The following is a 21,596-nucleotide window of genomic DNA, read 5'->3' as shown; positions in this document are numbered from 1 at the left end:
TTAAAAAAATAAAAATAAATAAAAGGGTAGAAAGATGAATTTTATTGTAGGTGAACAAAATCCTCAATATCACAAAAAATAAAACAAAGAAAAGCAGTAATAACTATTGTTAAGCCCCTACTACTTGAAAACCCCAAAACACTTTTTTTTTAATGTGCTGGGAGTAGAGAAATGGTTCCACTTGCTATACAAACATGAGGAACTGAACACAGATTTCCAGTACTCATGTAAAAATCCAAGTGCTAGGGAGATAGAGACAGGAGGATCACCAGGTCTTGCTAACCAGCTAGTCTAGCTGAATCAGTAAGCTCCAAATTAAATGAGAGGCACTGAAAAGCACTGGGGAAGACATCACACACACACACATACACACACACACACACACACACACACACACACACACACTAAACATACACACACAAAAGCTAGACTTAATCATTTCTGAAAACTTGACCAGCTTCCATTTTTATGAGATCTAATCAGTTTTAGTTTAGGTATCATCTCATAGAAATCACTAACAGAAACCAGATTCTAGACTAAGTATCATTTTCCACACTCCCAAAACATCAATTCATCTTACTACTACATTACATTGAAGATACCTGCACCTCTGCATCCCCACTCCCTTTCTTCCTCCCTTTCCCTAGATGTCAAAGACATCAAACTTACAGAGATCTGTGTGCCTCTGCTTCCTGTATGCCAGGATTAAATGTATGCACCACTATGCCTGGCACACCTTGCCCCCTGCCCCGCACCCCTCCCCCTTTCTCTGTCTCTCTCTGTCTCTCTCTCGTTTGTTTTTCCAAGACAGGGTTTCTCTATGATAGCCTTGGCTGTCCTGGACTCGCTTTGTAGACCAGGCTGGCCTCAAACTCGCAGAAATCTGCCTGCCTCTGCCTTCCAAGTGCTGGGATTAAAGATGTGCGCCATCACCGATCTCTCTTACACATTATATCCACGAGGTGTTATACTGACACCAAATTTTTCAATTAAATTAAAATTAATGATCATAAAATTTATAATTTTCCTTCCAAGAAAAATACACTTCATTTTTTTAAAAAGGTGTCAAAATATTAAAAAGAAAAAGGGATACCAGCATCCTTCATATTGTTGACTTGTTTTTCTGTATGTGTACATATGAGTACCTGTGTGTGTACCATAAGTGCAAGCACCCAGAAAAAGGCCAGAAAAGGACATCACAACCCCTGTATCTGTAAGTGCTCAACACGGATACTGGGAACGTAATTCAGACCCACTGGAAGAGCAGCAAAGCACTCTTAACTGCTGAGCCATCTTTCCAACCCCTTTTTATGTCATTTTATATTTGTACAAATATTTTAGATATTCATTAAATCTGAATCGAATTATAAAAATCCACATTCATTTGACATGCTCTTTTTCTAACTGTCCCCCAAGCTAAGCACATCCTTCTCCGGAAAAGGTTTGTGATAGCTTGTTTGTTTGTTTGTTTAGAGTGTTGTTTTTTGAGCAGGGTCTATGTCTTTCTGGCTGTCCCGAAGCTCACTATGAAGACCAGGGTATCCTTGAACTCCTGCCTCTGTAGGAACAAAAGTGTATACCACCAGGACTGACTAGCCTTGTAATATTTTGAAAGCACCCATGTAACCTTCCTTTTTACAATGCCTAAAACAAAAGTCGTAGTAAATACTACAACTGCAAATTAATAAAAACCTTCCAGCAGCTCCCAAGGACCTGACAGTTACATTTTCCATCCATTCACAGAACTCATCTTAAATGCAGGCTGAAATATAGAAGCTAGTGACTAGCCGTGTAATTCCAGCCCAGCTCACTTGGCTCAGTGCTTGGCATTAGTGAGAAAGACCATGTACACTTTACACCTGGTGCAATTAAATAGCACACAAGGCAATATCACTTTACTCTGCTTCTACTGAACAGAAGAAAAAGATGGGGGTGTGCAAAAACAGTATAGTCAGGCACAGTGGTGTGTGCCTATAATCCCAGCACTGCAGAGGCATGAAGATCAGGAGTGTAAGGCCTGTCCTGGCTTCAAAGGAAGTTCAGCACCAGTCTCCACCTTGTCTCAAAAACAAATCATTAATTTAAAGCACAAGTGCTAGAATACTCAGTAGTGAAATTCAAAACAGAAAAATATTACAGTTTCCATATATTAAGCAGAATAAAGCCAGACACTATGGTGTATGCCTATACTTTCAGCACTTGGGAGGCTGAGGCAGGAGGACTGCTGCAAGATCAAGGTCAACCTGAAGAGTACAGAAAGTACTAGGACAGCCAGGGACACAGCAAAACCATGTCTGAGGAAAGCAAAAATGCATAAAGACGCTAATAAACAAAATGCATTTATTTGAAGCAGCCTAGCAACAGACTGAGCCACAAAGCCTATCCTGTAATGATCTCCTGTCAGAACAGCACTTCAACTTTTTATTTGATAAGGTAATTCTACATATCACCTGATACTTCAGAATTGTATTAACTATTCTCACGTTTCACTCTTTTAAGTTTCACCAATTTGATGAAATCAAATTTGAAATCTGTATTAGAATTCCACTATGCAAACTGGAGAACTGACGCTTAAATAGGTCTTTCATTTATGGATTGGTATGTATTTCCACCTTAGTTCAAGTCTTCTTTTACAACTTCAGGAAGTTATTTTTTAAATTCTTTCCATAAAGTTTTGGCACGGCACTTAAGATTTAATCTTGAGTGTCCTTTATGACTCAGCGTATTTACTACTGCTCTTGTGAGCAGAATCATCTTCCTGCTACTTTCATAAGTGGCAGTTTCTAGTCTATATAAGCAATGTTCATTTTATTGTAACTAGCAACCTTGCTCAACTCTTAATAGTTCTCACATTCTGTATCTATTCTCGGGTGAATCCACCTAGACAGCACTCACTGGGCTGTGCTTGGCGTGTTTGCTTTGAGACAGGGCCTGACTATGTAGCCAGACTGGCTTGGAACACCAGAATTACAATCACACACCTCCAGGCTTAGGTCCTTACTCTTTTTAAGTGACGAGAAATTCGACATCTCTTTTCCTAACCCTGTATTCTTAATCACTGTTTCCTGTCTTCTGATATGGAGGAATGAATCAATCAGTATTCTTCAGGAGAAATAAAATGAACAAGATAAAAAGAAGGTACATAGGTAAGTGGCAGATATAGATATACAGGGATTTGTGGCAGATATAGATATACAGGGATTTGAGGATGTGGTCAATATAACTGGGGATGCTGACAAGTCTGAAATTTGTTGAGCAGGCTGGCAGACCACAAACTCAGATGGTAATTAATGTTGCAGCCTTGAAGAATTACTTCTAGAGGCTTTCAGCTCTGCTCTTAGTAAGGCCTTTCAAATGACTGAATGAGGCATACTACCTTCACTAAAGGTAATCTCTGCTTTAAGTAAACTGACTGTAAATATCAACCACATCCACAAAATTCCTTAATAACAACACAGAGGTCAGTATTTGATTAAATAACTGAGTACTTAGTACAGTCTTGCCAAGCCTAGTAACAACCACCACAGGGGTTATATTTGGCTTGTCATGATCTTCATGAGAGATCTTCTAAAACATCATCAGTATAGAAACCTGCCAACAGACTTTTGATAGTTTTCAATACTATGCAGTACCCCCACTAACTTACGATAACTATTCTTTTCCTATTACTTTGTTTGATAAGCTGAGGCTTTGGTTTTCTGAAATACTCTGCCTACATATCACAGTTGGCCTAGAAATCTCAACCTTCTTGCCTTAGCCTCCTACATGCTGACACTGAAGGCATGTGCAACCATATCAGCTCTCCTAACTTTTTAAAACACATATTCTGTTGTGTGTGTGCATGTGTTGGGTTTTTTTTCTATTTGTTGCACTGAGTACTATATCCCATTAATTATTAGTGTTTTTGTCTTTTCTGACAAATTCATTAAGCCAGGTATAGTGGTATAAACTTGTAATCCTAGCACTCAAGAAGCAGCAACAGTAAATTTAAGGTTGTCTAGGCTATAAAGCAAGAAACCCAACCAAGCATGGTGGCCTTTAATCCCAGCACTCAGGAGGCAGAGGCAGGCAGATCTCTGTGAGTTTGAGGCTAGCTTGGTCTGCAAATGAGTTCTAGGGCAGCCAGAACTGCTACATAGAGAAACCCTGTTTCAAAAAAACCAAAACAAACCAAACAAACAACAATTTTTTTAAAATGCAAGAGATCCTGTTTCAAACAGTAAGAACTACACCATACATGGATATGGAGGAGTAGAAGAGAGGGGTGTACACATGTTAGGATGTAATCATCTCGTATGTATTAGACCCATGCTGTATAAGTATCCTACACCGAGCCTTACTCCCCTTGTTACATACAGCATTCATTGTTGTTATTATCTACTTAGTAATTTTAAGTACTAGTTTACTTTAATGTTTTACAGGTGGTTTTGATTCAATTTAGTTCCCAAACACAAGCAAGAAAGTTAGAGGAAAGTAGGTAGGTAGACAGACAAATGTGAGAGCTTGGAAGATGGATGGATGGTTCAGCAATTAAAGTCCTTGCTGAGCAAGTGTAAGGACCAGAGTTCAGATCTCCAGAAAGCCACGTTGATGGAAGACAGCATGGCAGGCATCTGAAGTCTAGATGACACAGAAGGTAGAGACAAGGGATCCCTAGAGCATATCTCCTTACAGGACAAGCGACATCAACCAGCTCTGGGATTGACTGAGACTCTAGCTCAAGGAAGAAAGCAGAACAACCACCAAGGATGACTCCCACCATACTCAAATACACATGATTCATATACACGCAAAAAGAACCTGCTTACATACACATGCACACCACACAAAAAATAAATGGGTAAACAGAATTTAAATTTTTAATAAATTAAGTAAATAATAACTATTAGCCCAGCATGGTGGCACACATCTGAAATCCCCACACTTGGAAGGCAGGCTTAGGATTGCCACAAGTTCAGAACCAGTTGAACCTAGGAAGGAAGGAAGGAAAGAAGGAAGGAAGGAAGGAAGGAAGGAAGGAAGGAAGGCAGGCAGGCATGGAAGGAAGGAACACATGGAAGTAAGAAAGGAAGTTATTTACTAGAAAGAAATAAAATAACTTCACTAATACTAAGTAGAGGCCAAAAGTTAAATTTAGCAATAAGTGCTACAAACATTTAAGACACATTATGTTTAATAGACATGCAGTAAAACATTTACCAATATTACTAGGTCTCTCAACTTTAATTTGGAAAGTAGGTAATATATTCACACAGTTCAAAATTCAAAACATGCAGAAAAGGCTATACAATAGAGTCTCGGCTGATTGCCCTCATCTTCTAACCACCAAAGAGGAAAATCAAATACCACTAAAATATAATCCAGAGGACATACATACTCCAATTGTTTCCTTAGGACCACAGACATAGTCTTACTTTTTCATAATACCAAAAATAATATATTCTTTTGAATTGCAATTAATTTATTTCAAAACTCACAAAACAAAAAACATCTGGGTAACGAGACTCATGCATGATTGGCAAAAAAAGAGATCAAATGGAACACTAAAATAAAGCATGACTAAGCAATATACTAAAGCAAAATAAAATATCAGCTATTAGTCCACAAGCCAGTCCTGCCTTAACTATGACCAAAAAAATCTGCAGCAATAGAACAAAGGACAGAAATACAAGGTTCTGCACTCAGCTACCTTAGTCACTGAAAAAAAGCAGCTGCTTATGCATCAAGTCATCCTCAAGATTGACACCAACAGCACAGAATGACAACTGCTGAATTCAAATGGGTATTTCAAGGATTTACAAAGGAAAACACCAACTTGCTATTACAGGCCTCTTCAGGTAAAACACTCCTTCACGCTTTATCCTTCAAGATTGAACTGACAATCCTGTTAATGAAGGGGAAATGATCCAGACAGGGACAACTCTAGTTCTTACTTGTCTCTCCTGGCTTACTGTCCAGCCACTTCACTAACCTCTCACCTAAGAAGTAAAAGGAAGTAGATAAACTTGCCTATAGGGCTTTTATATAGACACTTCCGTAAACTACCGAAAGTCTAAAAGTGGCAAAATTTTTAACCACTCCTATATTCTAAAAGGAGATTCCTAAGAACCGCACTGGCTTACTGGACACTACCTGAGGGAAATATAAAACCCTCCTTAGCTTAAGATACTGAATTCAAAAGGTGTTGGGAAAAGATACAAATAGTTTAAATGGAATCCATGGTTCACAACCTGCTTGAGACAACCACAATTCCAGCAACGTTCCCAGTAGTGTAACGCCAACACAGTAACACTTTTATAGGGATCAATAACAGTAAATTGGAAATGGATCCCTGTGACCCATTTTTGCTGAGCAGCAAACTGGGCAAAACAGTTATGTAATGAAAATCCTGTTGCTGTCATTGTTACCTTATTTCTTGGTGAAGACCCAATCTAGGATGGTCACATTATCAGTCACCCATGCAGCAGAACAAGAATGGACATGTGAAACAAATATAGCCAATGAGATGCCATGCAAAGTCTACTGGGATTAGAGCCAGCTGAGACTTCGAGACTCATGGATTGAACAACTACTGGATTCTTGGACCTTCTGTTGGCAGACAGTCATTGTTGAAGTAGCTAGACACAGCCTGTAAGCCATTCTAGTAAATACTCTTTCTCTTTCCTCTGTATATACAGATTCATCCTATAAGTTTTGTTTCTAGAGGATCCTGACTAATACATATAGTTAACTACGTGAATTTTTAAATCTTTTATATTTTCCTGTCTTCTACTTGATCTTTTCCTCGAAGCCCACAGCATTTGGGATTGAAGGCCAGCCTGATCTACAGAGTGAGTTCTAGGACAGCCAGAGCTACACAGAGAAACCCTGTCTAGAAAAAAAAAGAAAGAAAGAAAGATTGATTAATTAATAATAAAAAACAAGTATAGTTGGGTGTGGTGCCACATGCCTTTAATTCCATCACAGAGGCAGAGGCAGACTGTGAACTCTGTGAGTTCAAAGGCAGCCTGGTCGACAGAGCCAGTTCCAGGACAGCCAGGAAAAAACCTTGTCTCAAACAAACAAACAAATAACCCCCCTCCAAAAAAAAAAAAAAAAAAAAAAAAAACAAGTATGATTCCAAAATTCTTCCTTCTATCATATGATGGCCTCCTAAGAATATTTGCTTTAAAAGTAGTTTTTACTTTGGGTCTCTGTATACTCTCATGTATCATCATGTGGATAAACCATTCTATAAAGCAAAGAACATGGGACCTACTATTTAGAAACGTATTTGGTCTGAGGCCTTAGATGGCAGACTTCCAAAAAGTAAAACAGGCACCTTTAATCCCAGCACTTGGTAGGCGAGGTAGGCAGATCTCTATGAGTTCTGAGTTTAAGGCCAGCCTGGTCTACAAAGCACATTCCAGGACAGCCAGGAGGCTACACAAAGAAACCTTGTCTCAAAAACACCAAAAACAAAACACACACACACACGGAAAAAGTAAATAAATAATAAGGCTATGAATGGTGGCAAATGTCTGTAATCCTAGCATTCAAGAGTAAAGGGGAAGAAGAACTGCAACCCTGGCATGACACACACACCGAGTCCCCGGCCAGCCAGGACTGTGTGGGGAGACTCCGTCTGACAACAACAAGTACAGTATGCTTGTTCACTGCTGACAGTAAATTTCAACAGGAAACGCATCAGTACGACATCTCCCCCAAAGAATGGAATGTCCCTGATTAACAACAAATGAGTTATCTTTCCTTCTCATACTTCACTCCCAACACATGAGTTTCCAAATCCACCCCTGAAAGAAATGAGCAGAAGAAAGGGAGGACAGCAGCAGAAGACTGTTTCATAAGCGGCCTCCTCCCCTCAAATCCCAGAAGATAAGAAGGGAGTCAGGTGGGAACCTGCCACATCTACCACAAAATTCTACTGCTTACATCTCATTCACTATATTTTAGGTTTGCCCTTTAGCATCTTTTAGAATCATACAACCTTCAACTGTACAAATGGGGCCTGGTGTGCAGGCCTATAATGCCAGTACTAGGGAGGAGAGAGCAGCAGGAGTGGGTAAAGGTCATCTTCAGCTACACAGAGGGTCCCCGGGCAACCTGGATTTGGGAGAGTTAGTCTTTCCTTCCCACACTGTCACCTATGGAACTCGAGTCACTAGGCTTAGCGAGAAGCATCTTTACCCACTGAGCTATTGCAAAGGCTCATAAGACTCTTTCAAAAAACAAAAACAAAGAAAAGCATTCTTACTACTCATTTATTTCTTTATATTATAAAGAAAAAAGGCTAGACATGACAATACATACCTAGAATCCTAGCAACTGAGAGGAAAATCAGGAGGATTCCATGAGTTCAAGACCAGCCTGGGCTACAATATAAGATGCTATTTCAAAAACAATTTAATTTTTTTTCAATTGGGAGTTTTATAATATCTGAATAAACGGAAATTCTCTGAAATCCAAAAACTGTTAGGCAGACAATTTCTAAGTGTATTGGAAGGAGAGAGGGAGAAAAAGAACCAGAAGCCTAAATTGGTGTGTTAGCAGAAAATACTACTCAAGACTAAAGAAACTGCTTTGCGATCCATCTTTCAATGTACTAAAAGTCACCTGCTGCTAATACAAAGCTACTTCTGTACTAGCTTAGGTAGAAAGACATTGAAAAATAAAGTTGTCATCTATAATGAGATCTGATGTCTTCTTCTGACCTGGTAGCTCACGTGCAGGCAGAATACTGTATACATAATAAATAAGTAAGTAAATCTTTTTTAAAAAAAAAAACAAAGAAAAATAAGGTTGTCACATCTATAAGTCGGGATTAAAAGAAAACCAAATGAAATTAAAGTTTTCACACTACTCATCTCCAAATAAATTAGTAGATATTCAACACCTGAAGATACCTAACAATGGAGATACAGGTGCTAATAATGTACTTACTACAACACAATACATTTAACATGGCATATTAAAAAGCCATACAGTGCTGGGTGGGAGGGGTGCACACATTTAATCCTAGTAGAGGAAGGTGGATCTCTGTAAATTCAAGGGCAGCACGGTCTACAAAGTGAGTTCCAAGACAGCCAGAGCTAAAACAGAGAAACCTTGTCTTGAAAAAAAAGAGTTTAAAAGCCACACATAATCTTACACTTTCTAAAGGTTTAAAGCAAAAAGGCCCATGCTTTTAATAGGTTCTCATAAGTTTGAATTAATAGAAGTTTTGATTTCATATGTATTGTTGTTTATAAAAAACGATGCTTTGTAAATCGATAACTTTCAGTCTTTCTGTTTAACTATCCATTGCTTGGTCAACCGTGCAACTTTCTGCCAACTAATCAAAAATAAGGATTTAATAATACAGATCTTAACTCCTTATCACGTACGTTTTTTTATGCTTCACAGTTAAAAAAAAAAAATGTGTATGTATGCCTCAAAGGTGAAAAGGCAAACAGGCAGAAAAAGGCTGGCATTTCACTGTCTTCAAATGCTTTGAATGGAATACTGACAGAAAGCCTTTGCTATTGTCACAATAGATAGTAAGACTCAAAATATCACTTTACAAAGCATCGTTTTTTTACAAACAATAGCACATATAAAATCCAAGCTTATATAAATATATTACATATAATATATATATACACGCATACATACATACACACACACACACACACATTGAGCTAGCCTCAAATTCATAGAGATCTGCCTGCCTCAGACTCCTGAGAGCTGGGAATAAAGACACGCCCAGCTCAAAAGACAGACCTTGACTTCTATCGTTTCTAAACCCATAAATAGCTACTTGCTTATGCTAAGTAAATTTTGAAGCCAATCTATCAACCTAGTCTCACCTGCATGTGCCACAGCAGGCATGCGGAAGTCAGGGGACAACTTGCAGGAGTCAGTTCTTTCTACTACACGGGTCCCAGGGATCAAACTCAGGCTGTTAAGCTTAGCAGCAAGTGACTCTACAGGCTGAGCCAACTGACAAACCTATGGTGAAATGAGTTTTTTTTTTTAATATTTATTTATTGTATGTGTATTAGCCTTTTACCTGCATGTGTATGTTTACCACATGCATGCAGTGCCCATGAAGTCAGAAGAGTTCACTGGATTCCCTGGGCCTCAAGATTCAGATTGTTGTAAGCCACTATGTGGTGCAGGAAACCAAAATCAGGTCCTCTGCAAGAGTAACAAGTACTCTTTTTTTTCCCCCCCTTAGTTTTTCGAGACAGGATTTCTCTGTGTTATCTTTGCTGTCCTGGACTCACTTTGTAGCCCAGACTAGCCTCGAACTCACAGCGATCCGCCTGCCTCTGCCTCCCGAGTGCTGGGATTAAAGGCGTGTGCCACCACCGCCCGGCAAAACATTTCTGTAAAATACATTATTTGATTTTATTTTTAAGGAATTATTTATTTTGTGATATCTATGTAAGTATGTGTGGTGGTTTGCCTGAATGTATGGACATCACATGCATAAAGTGTCCACAAAGGCCTGAAAGGGTGTCAGATCAGACAGAACTGGAGCTTCCAAAGGTTATAATCCTGGTGCTGAGAATGGAACACAGGTGGGTCCTCTGCAACAATAACAAGTGCTTTTAACCACTAAGCTATCTCTCCAGCCTCTGGTTTTGCTTTTTTGAAAGATTTTTAACAGTGTAGCTCAGGCAGTTTCCAAGTGGATTTGTTTGTGATTTTTAAAGCTTTTGGGGGTTTTTTGTTTTGAACTACTAAGTAGCCCGGGATGACTTTAAACCTCTGAAATCCTGCCTCAATCTCCCAAATGCTTAGATTAGAGATATGTGCTACTATGCCTAGCTCTTTAAAATGTTTATTTTGTCTCCTGAGTTTTTTGGGTCTGGTTTTATTTGAGATAGTGTCTCGCTATGTAGCTCTAGCTGACCTGGGACTACTCTGTAGAACAAGCTGGCCTCAAATTCAGAGAGATCCTCCTGCCTCTGCCTCCCAAGTACTAGGCTTAGAGGCATAATACATTACACCATGCCTGGCTTAAAATATATAAAATGTATTCTTGTTTGTTTTTTGAGACAAGAGTCTCTCTACATAACCCTGGCAATTCTGTAACTCACTGTGTACACCAGGCTGTCCTTAAGCTCACGGAGATATGCCTACTTTCTGCCTCTGGGTGTCGGGATTAAAGGAATGTGTCACCACGCCCAGCTTAAGGACATTCACGGACACAGCTATCATACTCTTGATATGGGAATATAGGGGATAGGGAATATAGAGCTTTTCCTATTACATGAAACCATAAGACATTTTTAGCACTTTTGTTTATTCTGTGTAAGTAGAACGAAGTTCAAATATGTAGCAATATCTGGTGCCACATGGCATAAGCACCTTATTTCATAAAATGTGTCAAATCAAAAGCATCTTTGAACCAGGGCAGACAAGAATTAAATCTCTTACCTCAGACATAGAGACAGAGAGGCCTAAAAGTATGTTTTAGCAGGTCACTGTATAAACTACTTACATTTATATCGGAGTAAATAAGATTGCACTGATTCCTTTAAAACATTCTGCTAATGCCTAGTGCACTATCAAACTCTGCATTTATATTTTTATTTGGGTTGGTTGGTTTTGGTTTTTGAGACAGGGTCTCATTCAGTAGTGTAATCTGGTCTGAAATTCACTATGTAACCCAGGGTAGCCTCAAACTCATGGCAACTCTCCTGCCTCAGCCTCCCAAGTGATGGGATTATAAGCATAAACTACCATGCCCAGATACATTGTATATATAATAAAGATATACTTTGCATCAAATAGTACAGTAATGGGGCTGTGCAAGGTGAAGATCAGAGTTCAGATGTCCAGCACACATGTAAAAGCAGGATGTGGTAAGGCTTGCCTAAAAAGTGACAGACAAGAAGATGCCTGACATTTGTTAGTCAGCCTGTCTACCTAAACCAATGGGCCCCAGTTCAGTGAGAGACCCTGAATCAAATAAGATGGAGAGGGGCTGAGGAGATGGTTCCATGGATAACATGATTGCCAGGCATAAGGACTGGAGTTCAGGTTCCCCAGCACCCACATAAAGAAACCAAACAGACATGGCAATTTGTTTGTAGTCCCAGAGACAGAAGATCCCTGTGGCAAGCAGATTAGTTAGACTAGCCTAATAGGTGATCTTAGGGCTCAGCAGGAGAACCCACCTCTCAGAAAATAAAATGGGAATGATTGAGAAAAACACCTGACAACAACCTCTGCCCTTTATAGACAGACAGGCAGGCAGGCAGACAGACACATGCGCGCGCGCGCACACACACACACACACACACACACACACACACACACACACACAATTAGTTGAAAAAGAACTGATGAAAATACCCAACATCAACTTCTCTCTCCTGCACAGTCACAACACGCATGTGCACACACACGTGCACATTGTAGTGGTTTGAATAAGAATGGCCCTCCATAGGTTCACATATCTAAATGCTTATACATCAGGGAATAGCACTACTTGGGAGGGATTAGAAGGTCTGGCCTTGTTGAAGGAAGTCTGTCACTTGGGGGGTGGGAGGGGTTGGGCTTTGAGGTTTCAAAAGACCAAGCCAGGCCCAGTGTCACTCTTTTCCTGCTGCCTGTGGATTCAGATGTAGAACTCACAGTCATTTCTCCAGAACCATGTCTGCTTGCATGCCATCATGCTCCTGACCATGATGACAATGGACTAAATCTCTGAAACCAAGCAAGCCCCAGGTAAGTGCTTTCCTTTATAAGAGTTGCCATGACTATGGTGTCTCTTCACAGCAATAGAACACTGGCACACATACATGTATACATAATGCATAAGCCGGATATAATGGTACCTGTCTGAAATCCCAGTACTCATTAGCAGAAGTGGGAGAATAACTGGTCTACATAGCAAGTTCCAGGCTGGTTAGGACTATATTGTCTCAAAAACATAATATAAGTAAGTAATAAAAATTGTGTACATACAAATAAAGACTTAGCCTCTGACTTTAAAGAATTCACATACGTGAAGTATCCAAAACCATGCAAAATCAAAATCTTTTGTGATCTCAAAATAATTAACTTTCAACAGTAATGGTAACCAGAACTGTCAGGTTTAAAAAAAAAAAAAAAGCAAGGGAGCGACCGGTAGGTGGACTGGTCATAAATATAAGGCCAATCTGGTCTACAGAGTAAGTTCCAGGCCAGCCCAGGTTCCATACCAAAAACCTAAATGAAAATGCCAAAAAAGAAAAAGAGGGAGACCACAGATAATCAGATTCCTGAGTGGCCAAAAGAGAAAGGATGCATAAAATGGTAATAATTAAGTCAGGAAAAGAAGTCTGCAGCCATTGTACTATGACAAGGTATCAGGCCTTTACCTAGAAGGTCACAGAAAGAGGAACTGATTACGATGTGGAAGATGGACTAATAAAGAGGCTGAAGAAAGGAAAATGTGAAGATATTGTTGTGATGGTTAGGATAATAATAATAATAATAATAATATCGTTACAATAATGCAAAGCAGAATGGACAAATCAGAAAGAATTCAAACAGTAGCAACACAACTTAGCTTAATGTATGTTGCATCTGTATGTACTGTTTTTTGATCATCATAACCTTTAAATATGAAAGTCACTTTTGCCAATTTATAAATGAGAAAACTGAAGTTTGGAAAGATTAAGTCAGTTTTCAAAAGTCAGCATGACTAAGAGGTAAAAGAGTTTGGACAGAAATCCAAGACTGAGTAACTCCCATGTCCAGACTTTTGACAGTAAGCGCTTGTACTATAGTGCAAACAATATGAGAAAAGAGTACAATTAAGAAATCCTTAGCCAGGCACGGTGACACACTCCTGAAATCCCAGCACTCTGGGAAGCAGAGGCAGGCAGATCTCTTTGAGTTCAAGGCCAGACTGGTCTCAAAGTGAGTCCAGGACAGCCAGGGCTACACAGAGAAACCCTGTCTCAAAAAAACAAAAGATAAATAAATAGATAGAAGAAATCCTTTGAAGACGCCATAAATGGCACTTCATGACCACTAACTTTTCTTTCCTGAAATCCTTCTGAAAAGTATTATTTCTTTCCTCTAGAAATGTCTACTGAATTACTTGGGCGGGCTTAACAGATGTCTAAACCTGAACTTTTAACCACATCAAGTTCTAGTATCTTGCAGAGTAATTTTTTTTTAATCCAAAACTTACTTGTGAGAGCTGCGAATGTATCTCACTGGCATAGCACATGCTTAGTGTGCACAAGGCCTTGGGGTTCAATGCCCAGTACCACTTAAAACAAATACCCATGCTCTCACCACGAGGCCATAGGAAGAAAACAAAACAGCAAGGTATAGAAAGAGAAACAAGAAGCTAGAAAGATGGCTTGGTGGCTAAGTGCACTTCCTGATCTTCTAGAAGAGCTGAGCTCAGTTCCTAGCTCCCACATCAGGAGGCTTACAACGGCCGGGCAACTCTAGCTCCAGAGATTGAACACCCCCATCTGGTCTCCATATGTATCTATATTCACATGGCACATGCACACGCACGCACACACACACATACACACACACACAAAATCTAAAGAATTATTTTAAAAGAGAAACAAATTTAGAATTAAAACACTTTCTAGTCAGAAGAACAATCCTGGTATGTTCAAAATGAACGAAAATGTATTTATATACCTTAGAAATCCTAAAAAGACATGCTCATAAGAAGTAAGAAGTGTCTAAAGTAAGCATGGCAATGGGGGAGGAGGGGAAGAACACTTTTTAAAATCTTTTGGAGGCCGGGTGCGGTGGCACACGCCTTTAATCCCAGCACTCGGGAGGCAGAGGCAGGTGGATCGCTGTGAGTTCGAGGCCAGCCTGGTCTACAAAGGGAGTCCAGGACAGCCTGGACATAGAGAAACCCTGTCTCAAAAAACCAAAAATAAATAAATAAATAAATAAAATAAAATCTTTTGGACATAAACAGCTTAGTTACATAAAACATACATAATTTTATCCTAACACTATATGATAATGTTTTCAATGAAACATGACATTAGGATGCTATGGGGAAAATAGCCAACTGATGGTTTACAGATTTAATTCCAATTTGTTAACTATTATAAAAGAACTGGAGCTACTCTATTTGAATACGAAAATCATCTTTTATCCTTTACAAAAACATTTGTTGAGCTGTCAGTTTGTACTACAGGATTGTTAAATAAGTGGCAGGCCAGGCATAGTGATGCACGCCTTTAATCCCAGCACTGAGAGACAGAGGAAGGAGAATCTCTGTGAGATCCAGACCAGCCTGGTCCACACAGTGAGTTCGAGAACAGCCAGTACTACAGAAGAAAAAGAAGGAGGGAGGGAGGGAGAGACAGGGAGAAGGGGCACAACTTTAATGCCAGCAGGAGGCAGAGGCAAGTAGAAAACCAACTTGGTCTATAATGAAAATTCCAGGACAGCCAAGGCTACACAGAGAAACCCTGTCTCAAAAAACCAAAAATAGATAGAAGTAATTCCTACTTTCTGATATATATATACACACAGGGTTTCCTTACGTAGCCTAGGCTGGTCTAGAACTTGTGCTCCTCCTCCTCAGCTTCCAGTGTGCTAGGATTACTAAAATTTCATATACATGGCAACATGTCCATCTTACTATTCTCAGTTATAACATTCATTTTCACAATGTTAGTACAATGTCTTATCTATTAAATTCAGAGTTCCCCTGATTATGAATATAGGTAGCTTTATTAAAACATGACAAATAGTTTTCACTAAATTTCACATTCAAAGACAAAGTTACACTTGCCATGTTTTAACAAATAGTGCTGGTATAGTATCATCTGGGGTGACTGGCTCATCCCCGATATTAACCACTAACCACAAGGGTTGCTTAAAAGTCTGTGTAGAATTATTAAAGCCAATAAGTAACAACTCTGTGAAAAGGTATAAGAAGTCGCAGTTGAGTGTTATAAACTGACTGATAGACTCTCAAGGCCTTTATTTTTCAATAGTATATGTACATTGAGCAAAAGTTTGCACTGTGTTAGTTCCAGTTCTGATTTCCAGCTGAGTCAAAATTCTACAGCCTGAAAGCAGGAAATCCAAAAGGAAATTCCATCATCAGATCCTAGGGCTTGGCAACTCAAAGGTCTGGGCAGCAGATACAGAAGTTCTCCAACTCTTCACTGTGATCTTACCTCATATCTTCAAGTAAATCACATTCTGCTTGATGTTTGGCTTGAAGTTTTGTCATCTGTTCACCTTGAATGTTTTTCAGTTCTTGTGTAACTTTCACCTAAAACATATTTATGAAGGCTTTTTACTACAATTTGAACAAAAAATTACTTAAAGACAGAAGACAGTGTATACTTCTAGTGTTCCTCTCCCTAAAGACCAAAAAGTTCATATTTGCCACCTAATTTTATTACTTACCTATGTTTAATGAAGAAAAAAAAAAAGGCAAAGAATAAAAAACAGAGGCCCAATAAAAACTCACAAACATAAAAATTTCATTTTAAAACGGTGTAAACTGTCATTCTTCTCTTTCTTTCCAAAGATACAGACATTAACCACCAGGAGCAGTACCTAATATCTAGCGACTGAAATTTACACAATCATGAAATAATATGCATAACTACATAAAATATTCCATAATGGCTGCAAGAAAATACACGCCTCAAAATGATGTCCTCTACTCTGACAGCGCATCAAATCACAATCTCGTTCTCACAAAGGAAAACGCAAAAGTGACCTTCCAGCATATGCAGGGCTTTTAAACTAACCCAAGCAAGCCAGGCCAGGTGGCAGCCCACTTCAAATAGCAAGAACCACCAAAGCCAGCTGGCTGGAGCCATCCCGACCAGGCCAGACCCAGGGGGCTCCAATTGGTTTGTGATTATGGTGGAATCCTGACCACCAGGGCAAAGCTACATGGAGAGGTGGGGTACACGTGCAGGGGGAAGGGGATTGAGAGTATGGGTTAACTGGAGAAATTCAAATTAAGAAAAGAAAAAAAGGAAACAGATTAGCTACTCATTGGGCAAAATGTTTGCCCACAAGGGGAGGATAGGATATAACTGTCTCTACCCACTGCTCAGAGTAGATACCTAGTATCCATCTAAAAGATTTTTAAAAGACAAGGACACAGCCTTAGCTGCCAGGAAAGGTGGCGGAGGACGCAGCGGGGAAGCTGCTGGCAAGCCCCAGAGCACCCGTCACTGCCACCCAGGCCATCCAAACCCCAACCATAGTGTTCAAGCCACGCGTCGCCAGGTTCTGGAAGCTCCACCGTTTCCCTGGACCCCTAGCCCGAGGCGGGGCAAAAGCCGGAGGATGGGGGTGGCGGGCGGGTTAGGCTGGACCCGTCAATCCTTAATTTGCTTCCCTTTGGGGTGGGAGGGCGGAGACCGTTCCAACTTCTTTTCGGCAGCCCCGTGGGAAAAACAGGCCAAATCTTGGGGCTAGACTTGAAACAAGTTCCCCCCCCCCCCGCAAATTTGCCAATGGGTGGGGTGTCGACAAGCGACTGGGACGCTCGAACCTGAAGCAGACTAAACAATCCCACACGCACAAGGCTCTGAAAATCTGCAGGGGCTCCCCCCCCCCCCCCCGCGCCTCTCCTCTGTGCAGCCCCGAGAACGCACTTTGCACTGGACAGCACTGCCATGCAGACAGACACACACATGCATGCCCGAAAAACTCTAACGAACATCTGGGGGGGGGGGAGGTGTCCTCCCTAGTACAGGGCATAAGCACTGGCCGCCCCTCCGTCGGTAAGACACCCCAAGCACGCGACCCCCTGCCTGGAGCGGGCGGCAACTCAGTGACAAGCCAAGAGGCGAGAGCGGTCACGGCCCCTTGCGGGAAGGGGGAGGGGGCGCAGCGGTCGCCCCAGCCGCGTTCTTTGTACGCACCACCACCACCCCCAAATCTCCAAAGCGCCCTTACCTTCCTCGGCGGCGGCTGCATGATGCTGAAGGGACATCAATCCTCCGCCCACCCCCCGACGGCGGCGTTTAAAGGACTGTGAGGGTGAGGAGGGCTGGAGGGGAGGGGGCCGCCCAGCGAGCCAGGGCGCGCGCTTGTGTGTGAAAGGAGAGCCTGAGGAGGACGAGGAATCGCCCCGGAGGCTGCGAGGCAGGCAGGCAGGCAGGCAGGCGGCAGGAGCACTCGGGTCGCAGCGAGTGTGGAGAGAAGGAGGAGGAGCGCCGGGAAGGCCTGGGGCCCGGGCGGCCCGGGGGGTGTGTGAGGGAAGGAGGCGGGGACGGCCAGGGGGCGGGGGCCGGCAGCGGGGGGCGCTGGGGGGCTCGCAGCTTGCGGGATGGCTGAGGAGGAGCGGCCGCCTGGTCCGCGCTCGCCGCCTGCCGCGGCTCGGCTGCAGCTGGCTGACGCGGCGACCCCCCCACCCACTCGGGCAGCCCGGCCCTCGCGGTGCCCAACGCCCCCGCCCGGCCCGACAAGAAGGAAGGCGGCGCCCTAGCGCTCCCCGCTAGGGCTCCGCCAACCATTCAGGCCGCGGGAATTTCCGGCCCCGGCGCGCGCCACAGCGCCCCGCTCCGGCGGCAGAGGGAAGTGCTGCTGGCCACCGCCTGCTTCGGCGGGGAGCGAGGCCGCGCCACGGGGCTCCGGATCTCCGGTGTGAGAAGGGCGGGTGGGGGTGGGGGTGGTGATTAATGGATTGGTCGGAGGAGGGGAAGGGTGGAAACCGGAGCGTGGACTTGAAAAAATACCCCGGTTCCCTCTGGTGGTGGAACGTTCCGGACGCTTCCCGTCCTCCCTCCCCCAACACCAAGGAGGCAGCTGGGGGCTTCCCGCGCGCCTTCCCGCCAGCCCGTAGGGGCGCGCGACTCCTACCGGGAGCGCGCACGTGGGCGGGAGAGGACTCTGCGCCGACGCACGCGCACAGGCCGCCCCCGCCCCCGCCTGCGTCGGTGGCTGCACCATTTGTGTTGGAATTTGGCATGAGTAGAGGGGACTATGCTCACAGTAGGATTGTTTGCAGTGAAAAGGGGGTAGCGAGGAGAATTCCGGATTGTGCTTCCCCTCAGTCCCTCAGCGTACCCTCCCTCCTAATCAGCTAGATGTTCGCTGAAAAATTGAGAATTTATAAGTCCTTTTACAACTGGCCGCAGGTGCCAAACCTATGCCTTTGGAGGAGAACAGGTGGAAATAACATAAAATTGCCAGGCAAAGGAACGAATGGCTCTCTCTATCACAGAGCACTTAGCCAGAGATCGTAGAATCGACTGGAAAAATCTCTTGAGGCAGGCACTCCCATATCACAAATAGGAAGGCTAGTGTCCACAGAGGAGTGGAGCAGGTCTCAAGGTCACGTGGCCTGACTAGACTCCGTGAGTCAGGAAGGGTTCTATGGGTTATAAACAAACAAGGGCTGTTAGAGCCCATGCCTAGCCGCCTGAGAGGCCCTGGGTTCATCACCAGCATGGCAGAGGAAGAGGATAAGAGCCATAGGGATACAGGAAGGGCCCAGGAGGAACCCTCTGAAGGAACCGGGAAGCCTTCTCGGTCAACCCACTTTGCCTGTCCTGAGCTGGTTGGATGAACTCCACCACATCTGCCGGTGACAGTGCTCATTCTCAGCAGGGTCCCCATGGGGCATCTTCCCATCTGTCCAGACCACCTGAAGAGGGTGGTCTGGCTCTCTTGGGTTGCTTGGAGTAGTAGAAAACCCTCTTCCTCGTTCCTCACACTTGCTTTGAGCCACAGATCCCCAGTGTGAGCTGGATCTTACACACACACACACACACACCCAGAATACAGAACTCAATACAGAATAACTGTTCTCAGAAACACAGTTCAGGCCAAAAAGGAAGTAAGGAAGTTCAGTGAGGCCTGACTAGACCAAGGTGACTTGCCAGATAACCTATTGGCTCTGTGGAGAAGGTGGGGCTTGGACCCAGGTGCTTGAACATGGAGTTTACCCACACTCTTGTGCGGGGAAGTAACATTGGTGTCAGAACTCTAGAGCTGTGCATAAATGAGAAAACCTGCTCTGCTGTTTCCTGGAAGCCATTCGCCACCCTGTATCCTCAGTCAGAGCAGGGAAGGCCTGAGGCAAGGGAACAGTGGATGGGTACCCAGAGTCCTGACCACCACCCGAGGGCAACTACTGGAGGCCAGGAGATGGCCCCGTTCTCAGCCTCACACTGGGCCTCACTGGACTCCTCCAGCTTCTGTTTCCTTCCTTACAAAATGGAGGTATAGCAGGGCGTGGTGGCGCACCCCTTTAAATCCCAGCACTTGGGAGGCAGAGGCAGATGGATCCCTGTGAGTTCGAGGTCAGCCTGGTCTACAATGCTAGTCCAGGACAGCCAAGGCTACACAGAGAGACCTGGTCTCAAAACAACAACAACAAAACAAAAACAAAATGGGGGTATAAACTGTTCTTGCAGACACGCGGTACTACTTAGAATTTCTCCTACTGCAGACCTGGCACGTGGTCAATACTCAAAAGTCCAGTCATTCCTTCATTCATTGATAAAATATTTGCTGCCACCCTACTTTATGTGCCACTTACACCAAGCACTAGGATGTGGAAGTGAGCAAGGCAGAACCACCCACATGGAGTTCCAGACTACAGCGCCTGCCCAGATGTCCTGCCGGCATCGGGTGCCTGACCAAGGTTTGCCAGATGCTAGTCCCGAGGGCAGCTGCTCTGGCTCAGGGATTACCCTCCTTCCCCTCCTTGGAAGTGAATACTGAGGACATAAAGTTTCTGGGTGTTAGAAGATTTGGGATCTAGCCTAGCCTACTGATCTGCTGTGCACTCAGTGGGTATCGGGGCCCATCTATAGCAGGAGGTGAATGATCCTATACGTGGTATGAAACATCTATTAGTATAATCTCAGCACTTGGCAGGGCGAAGCAGAAAGATCTTGAGTTTGAGGCAGACCAGTTTATCTACAGGGATCCTGTCTCAAATAAATACATAGATGTAACAGAAAGAAAAGAGGGCTGGAGAGTAGGCTCAGCAGTTAAGAGCACTTGTTGCTCTTGCAGAGGACCAGGGTTCAATTCCCAGCACCCATAAAGCCTCTCACTAGTGACTGTAACTCCAGTCCCAGGGGAATCCAGTGCCATTTTCTGGTTTCTGCCAGCCTCAGGCATGCACCTGGACCACACACATATAGGTAGGCAAAACACTTGTACACCTAAAATAATAAATCTTTTTTTTTATTTAATTTGCAAATGTGCCTTTTTTCAAATCCTAAACTTCCTTAAGGTTTCTTCAAGCTAATGTTTACAATAACCCCATGACATATTGTTATGGTCTTCATTTCTACAGATAAGGACCCAAAGACCCACAGGCGACAAGTGACTTGCCCTGAAGTGATGGGTTTGGATCCAGAACCCAAATCCTTCTATTAGGCATTGTCCTCCATGAAGAATATTTAAAGGAATAAGTATATTTCTCTCCACATATGATGAGTCAGTCTTTATTATCACCCTGACTGGGTTTGGAATCTTCTGGGAAACAAACCTCTAGGCACCCCTCTTAAGGTTGTTTCCAGAGAGACTTAGCTAAAGAGGAAAGGTCCACCCTGAGTGTGAACCACACTAACCCGTAGATTGGGGCCTAGGGTGCATGCAAGGCAGGGGGAGGAGGAAGCAGG

The 21,596-nt window shown here is 43.0% G+C and overlaps 1 protein-coding gene across 2 annotated transcripts in view; it reads right to left on the bottom strand.

The window, feature by feature from the left end:
• Positions 1-18,220, bottom strand: part of Fchsd2 (FCH and double SH3 domains 2) — a 175,747-nt gene extending 157,527 nt beyond the window's left edge. The window contains exons 1-2 of one of the 2 annotated variants that reach the window (XM_051149058.1): positions 17,911-18,220; positions 16,161-16,258 (exon numbers count right to left, since the gene is read on the bottom strand). In XM_051149058.1, the coding sequence (XP_051005015.1) occupies positions 16,161-16,258; positions 17,911-17,931 (119 nt within the window). In that variant the 5' untranslated portion in view covers positions 17,932-18,220. The remainder of the gene's footprint in view (positions 1-16,160; positions 16,259-17,910) is intronic. The other variant, XM_051149059.1, reaches the window with a different exon arrangement.
• Between the last annotated feature and the right edge of the window lie 3,376 nt (positions 18,221-21,596).

This window comes from Acomys russatus, chromosome 7, assembly GCF_903995435.1.
Source record: "Acomys russatus chromosome 7, mAcoRus1.1, whole genome shotgun sequence".
Taxonomy (NCBI): Eukaryota; Metazoa; Chordata; class Mammalia; order Rodentia; family Muridae; genus Acomys; species Acomys russatus.
The sequence above is the reverse complement of the archived record's forward strand: the minus strand, read 5'-3'. Positions and strand labels throughout refer to the sequence as shown.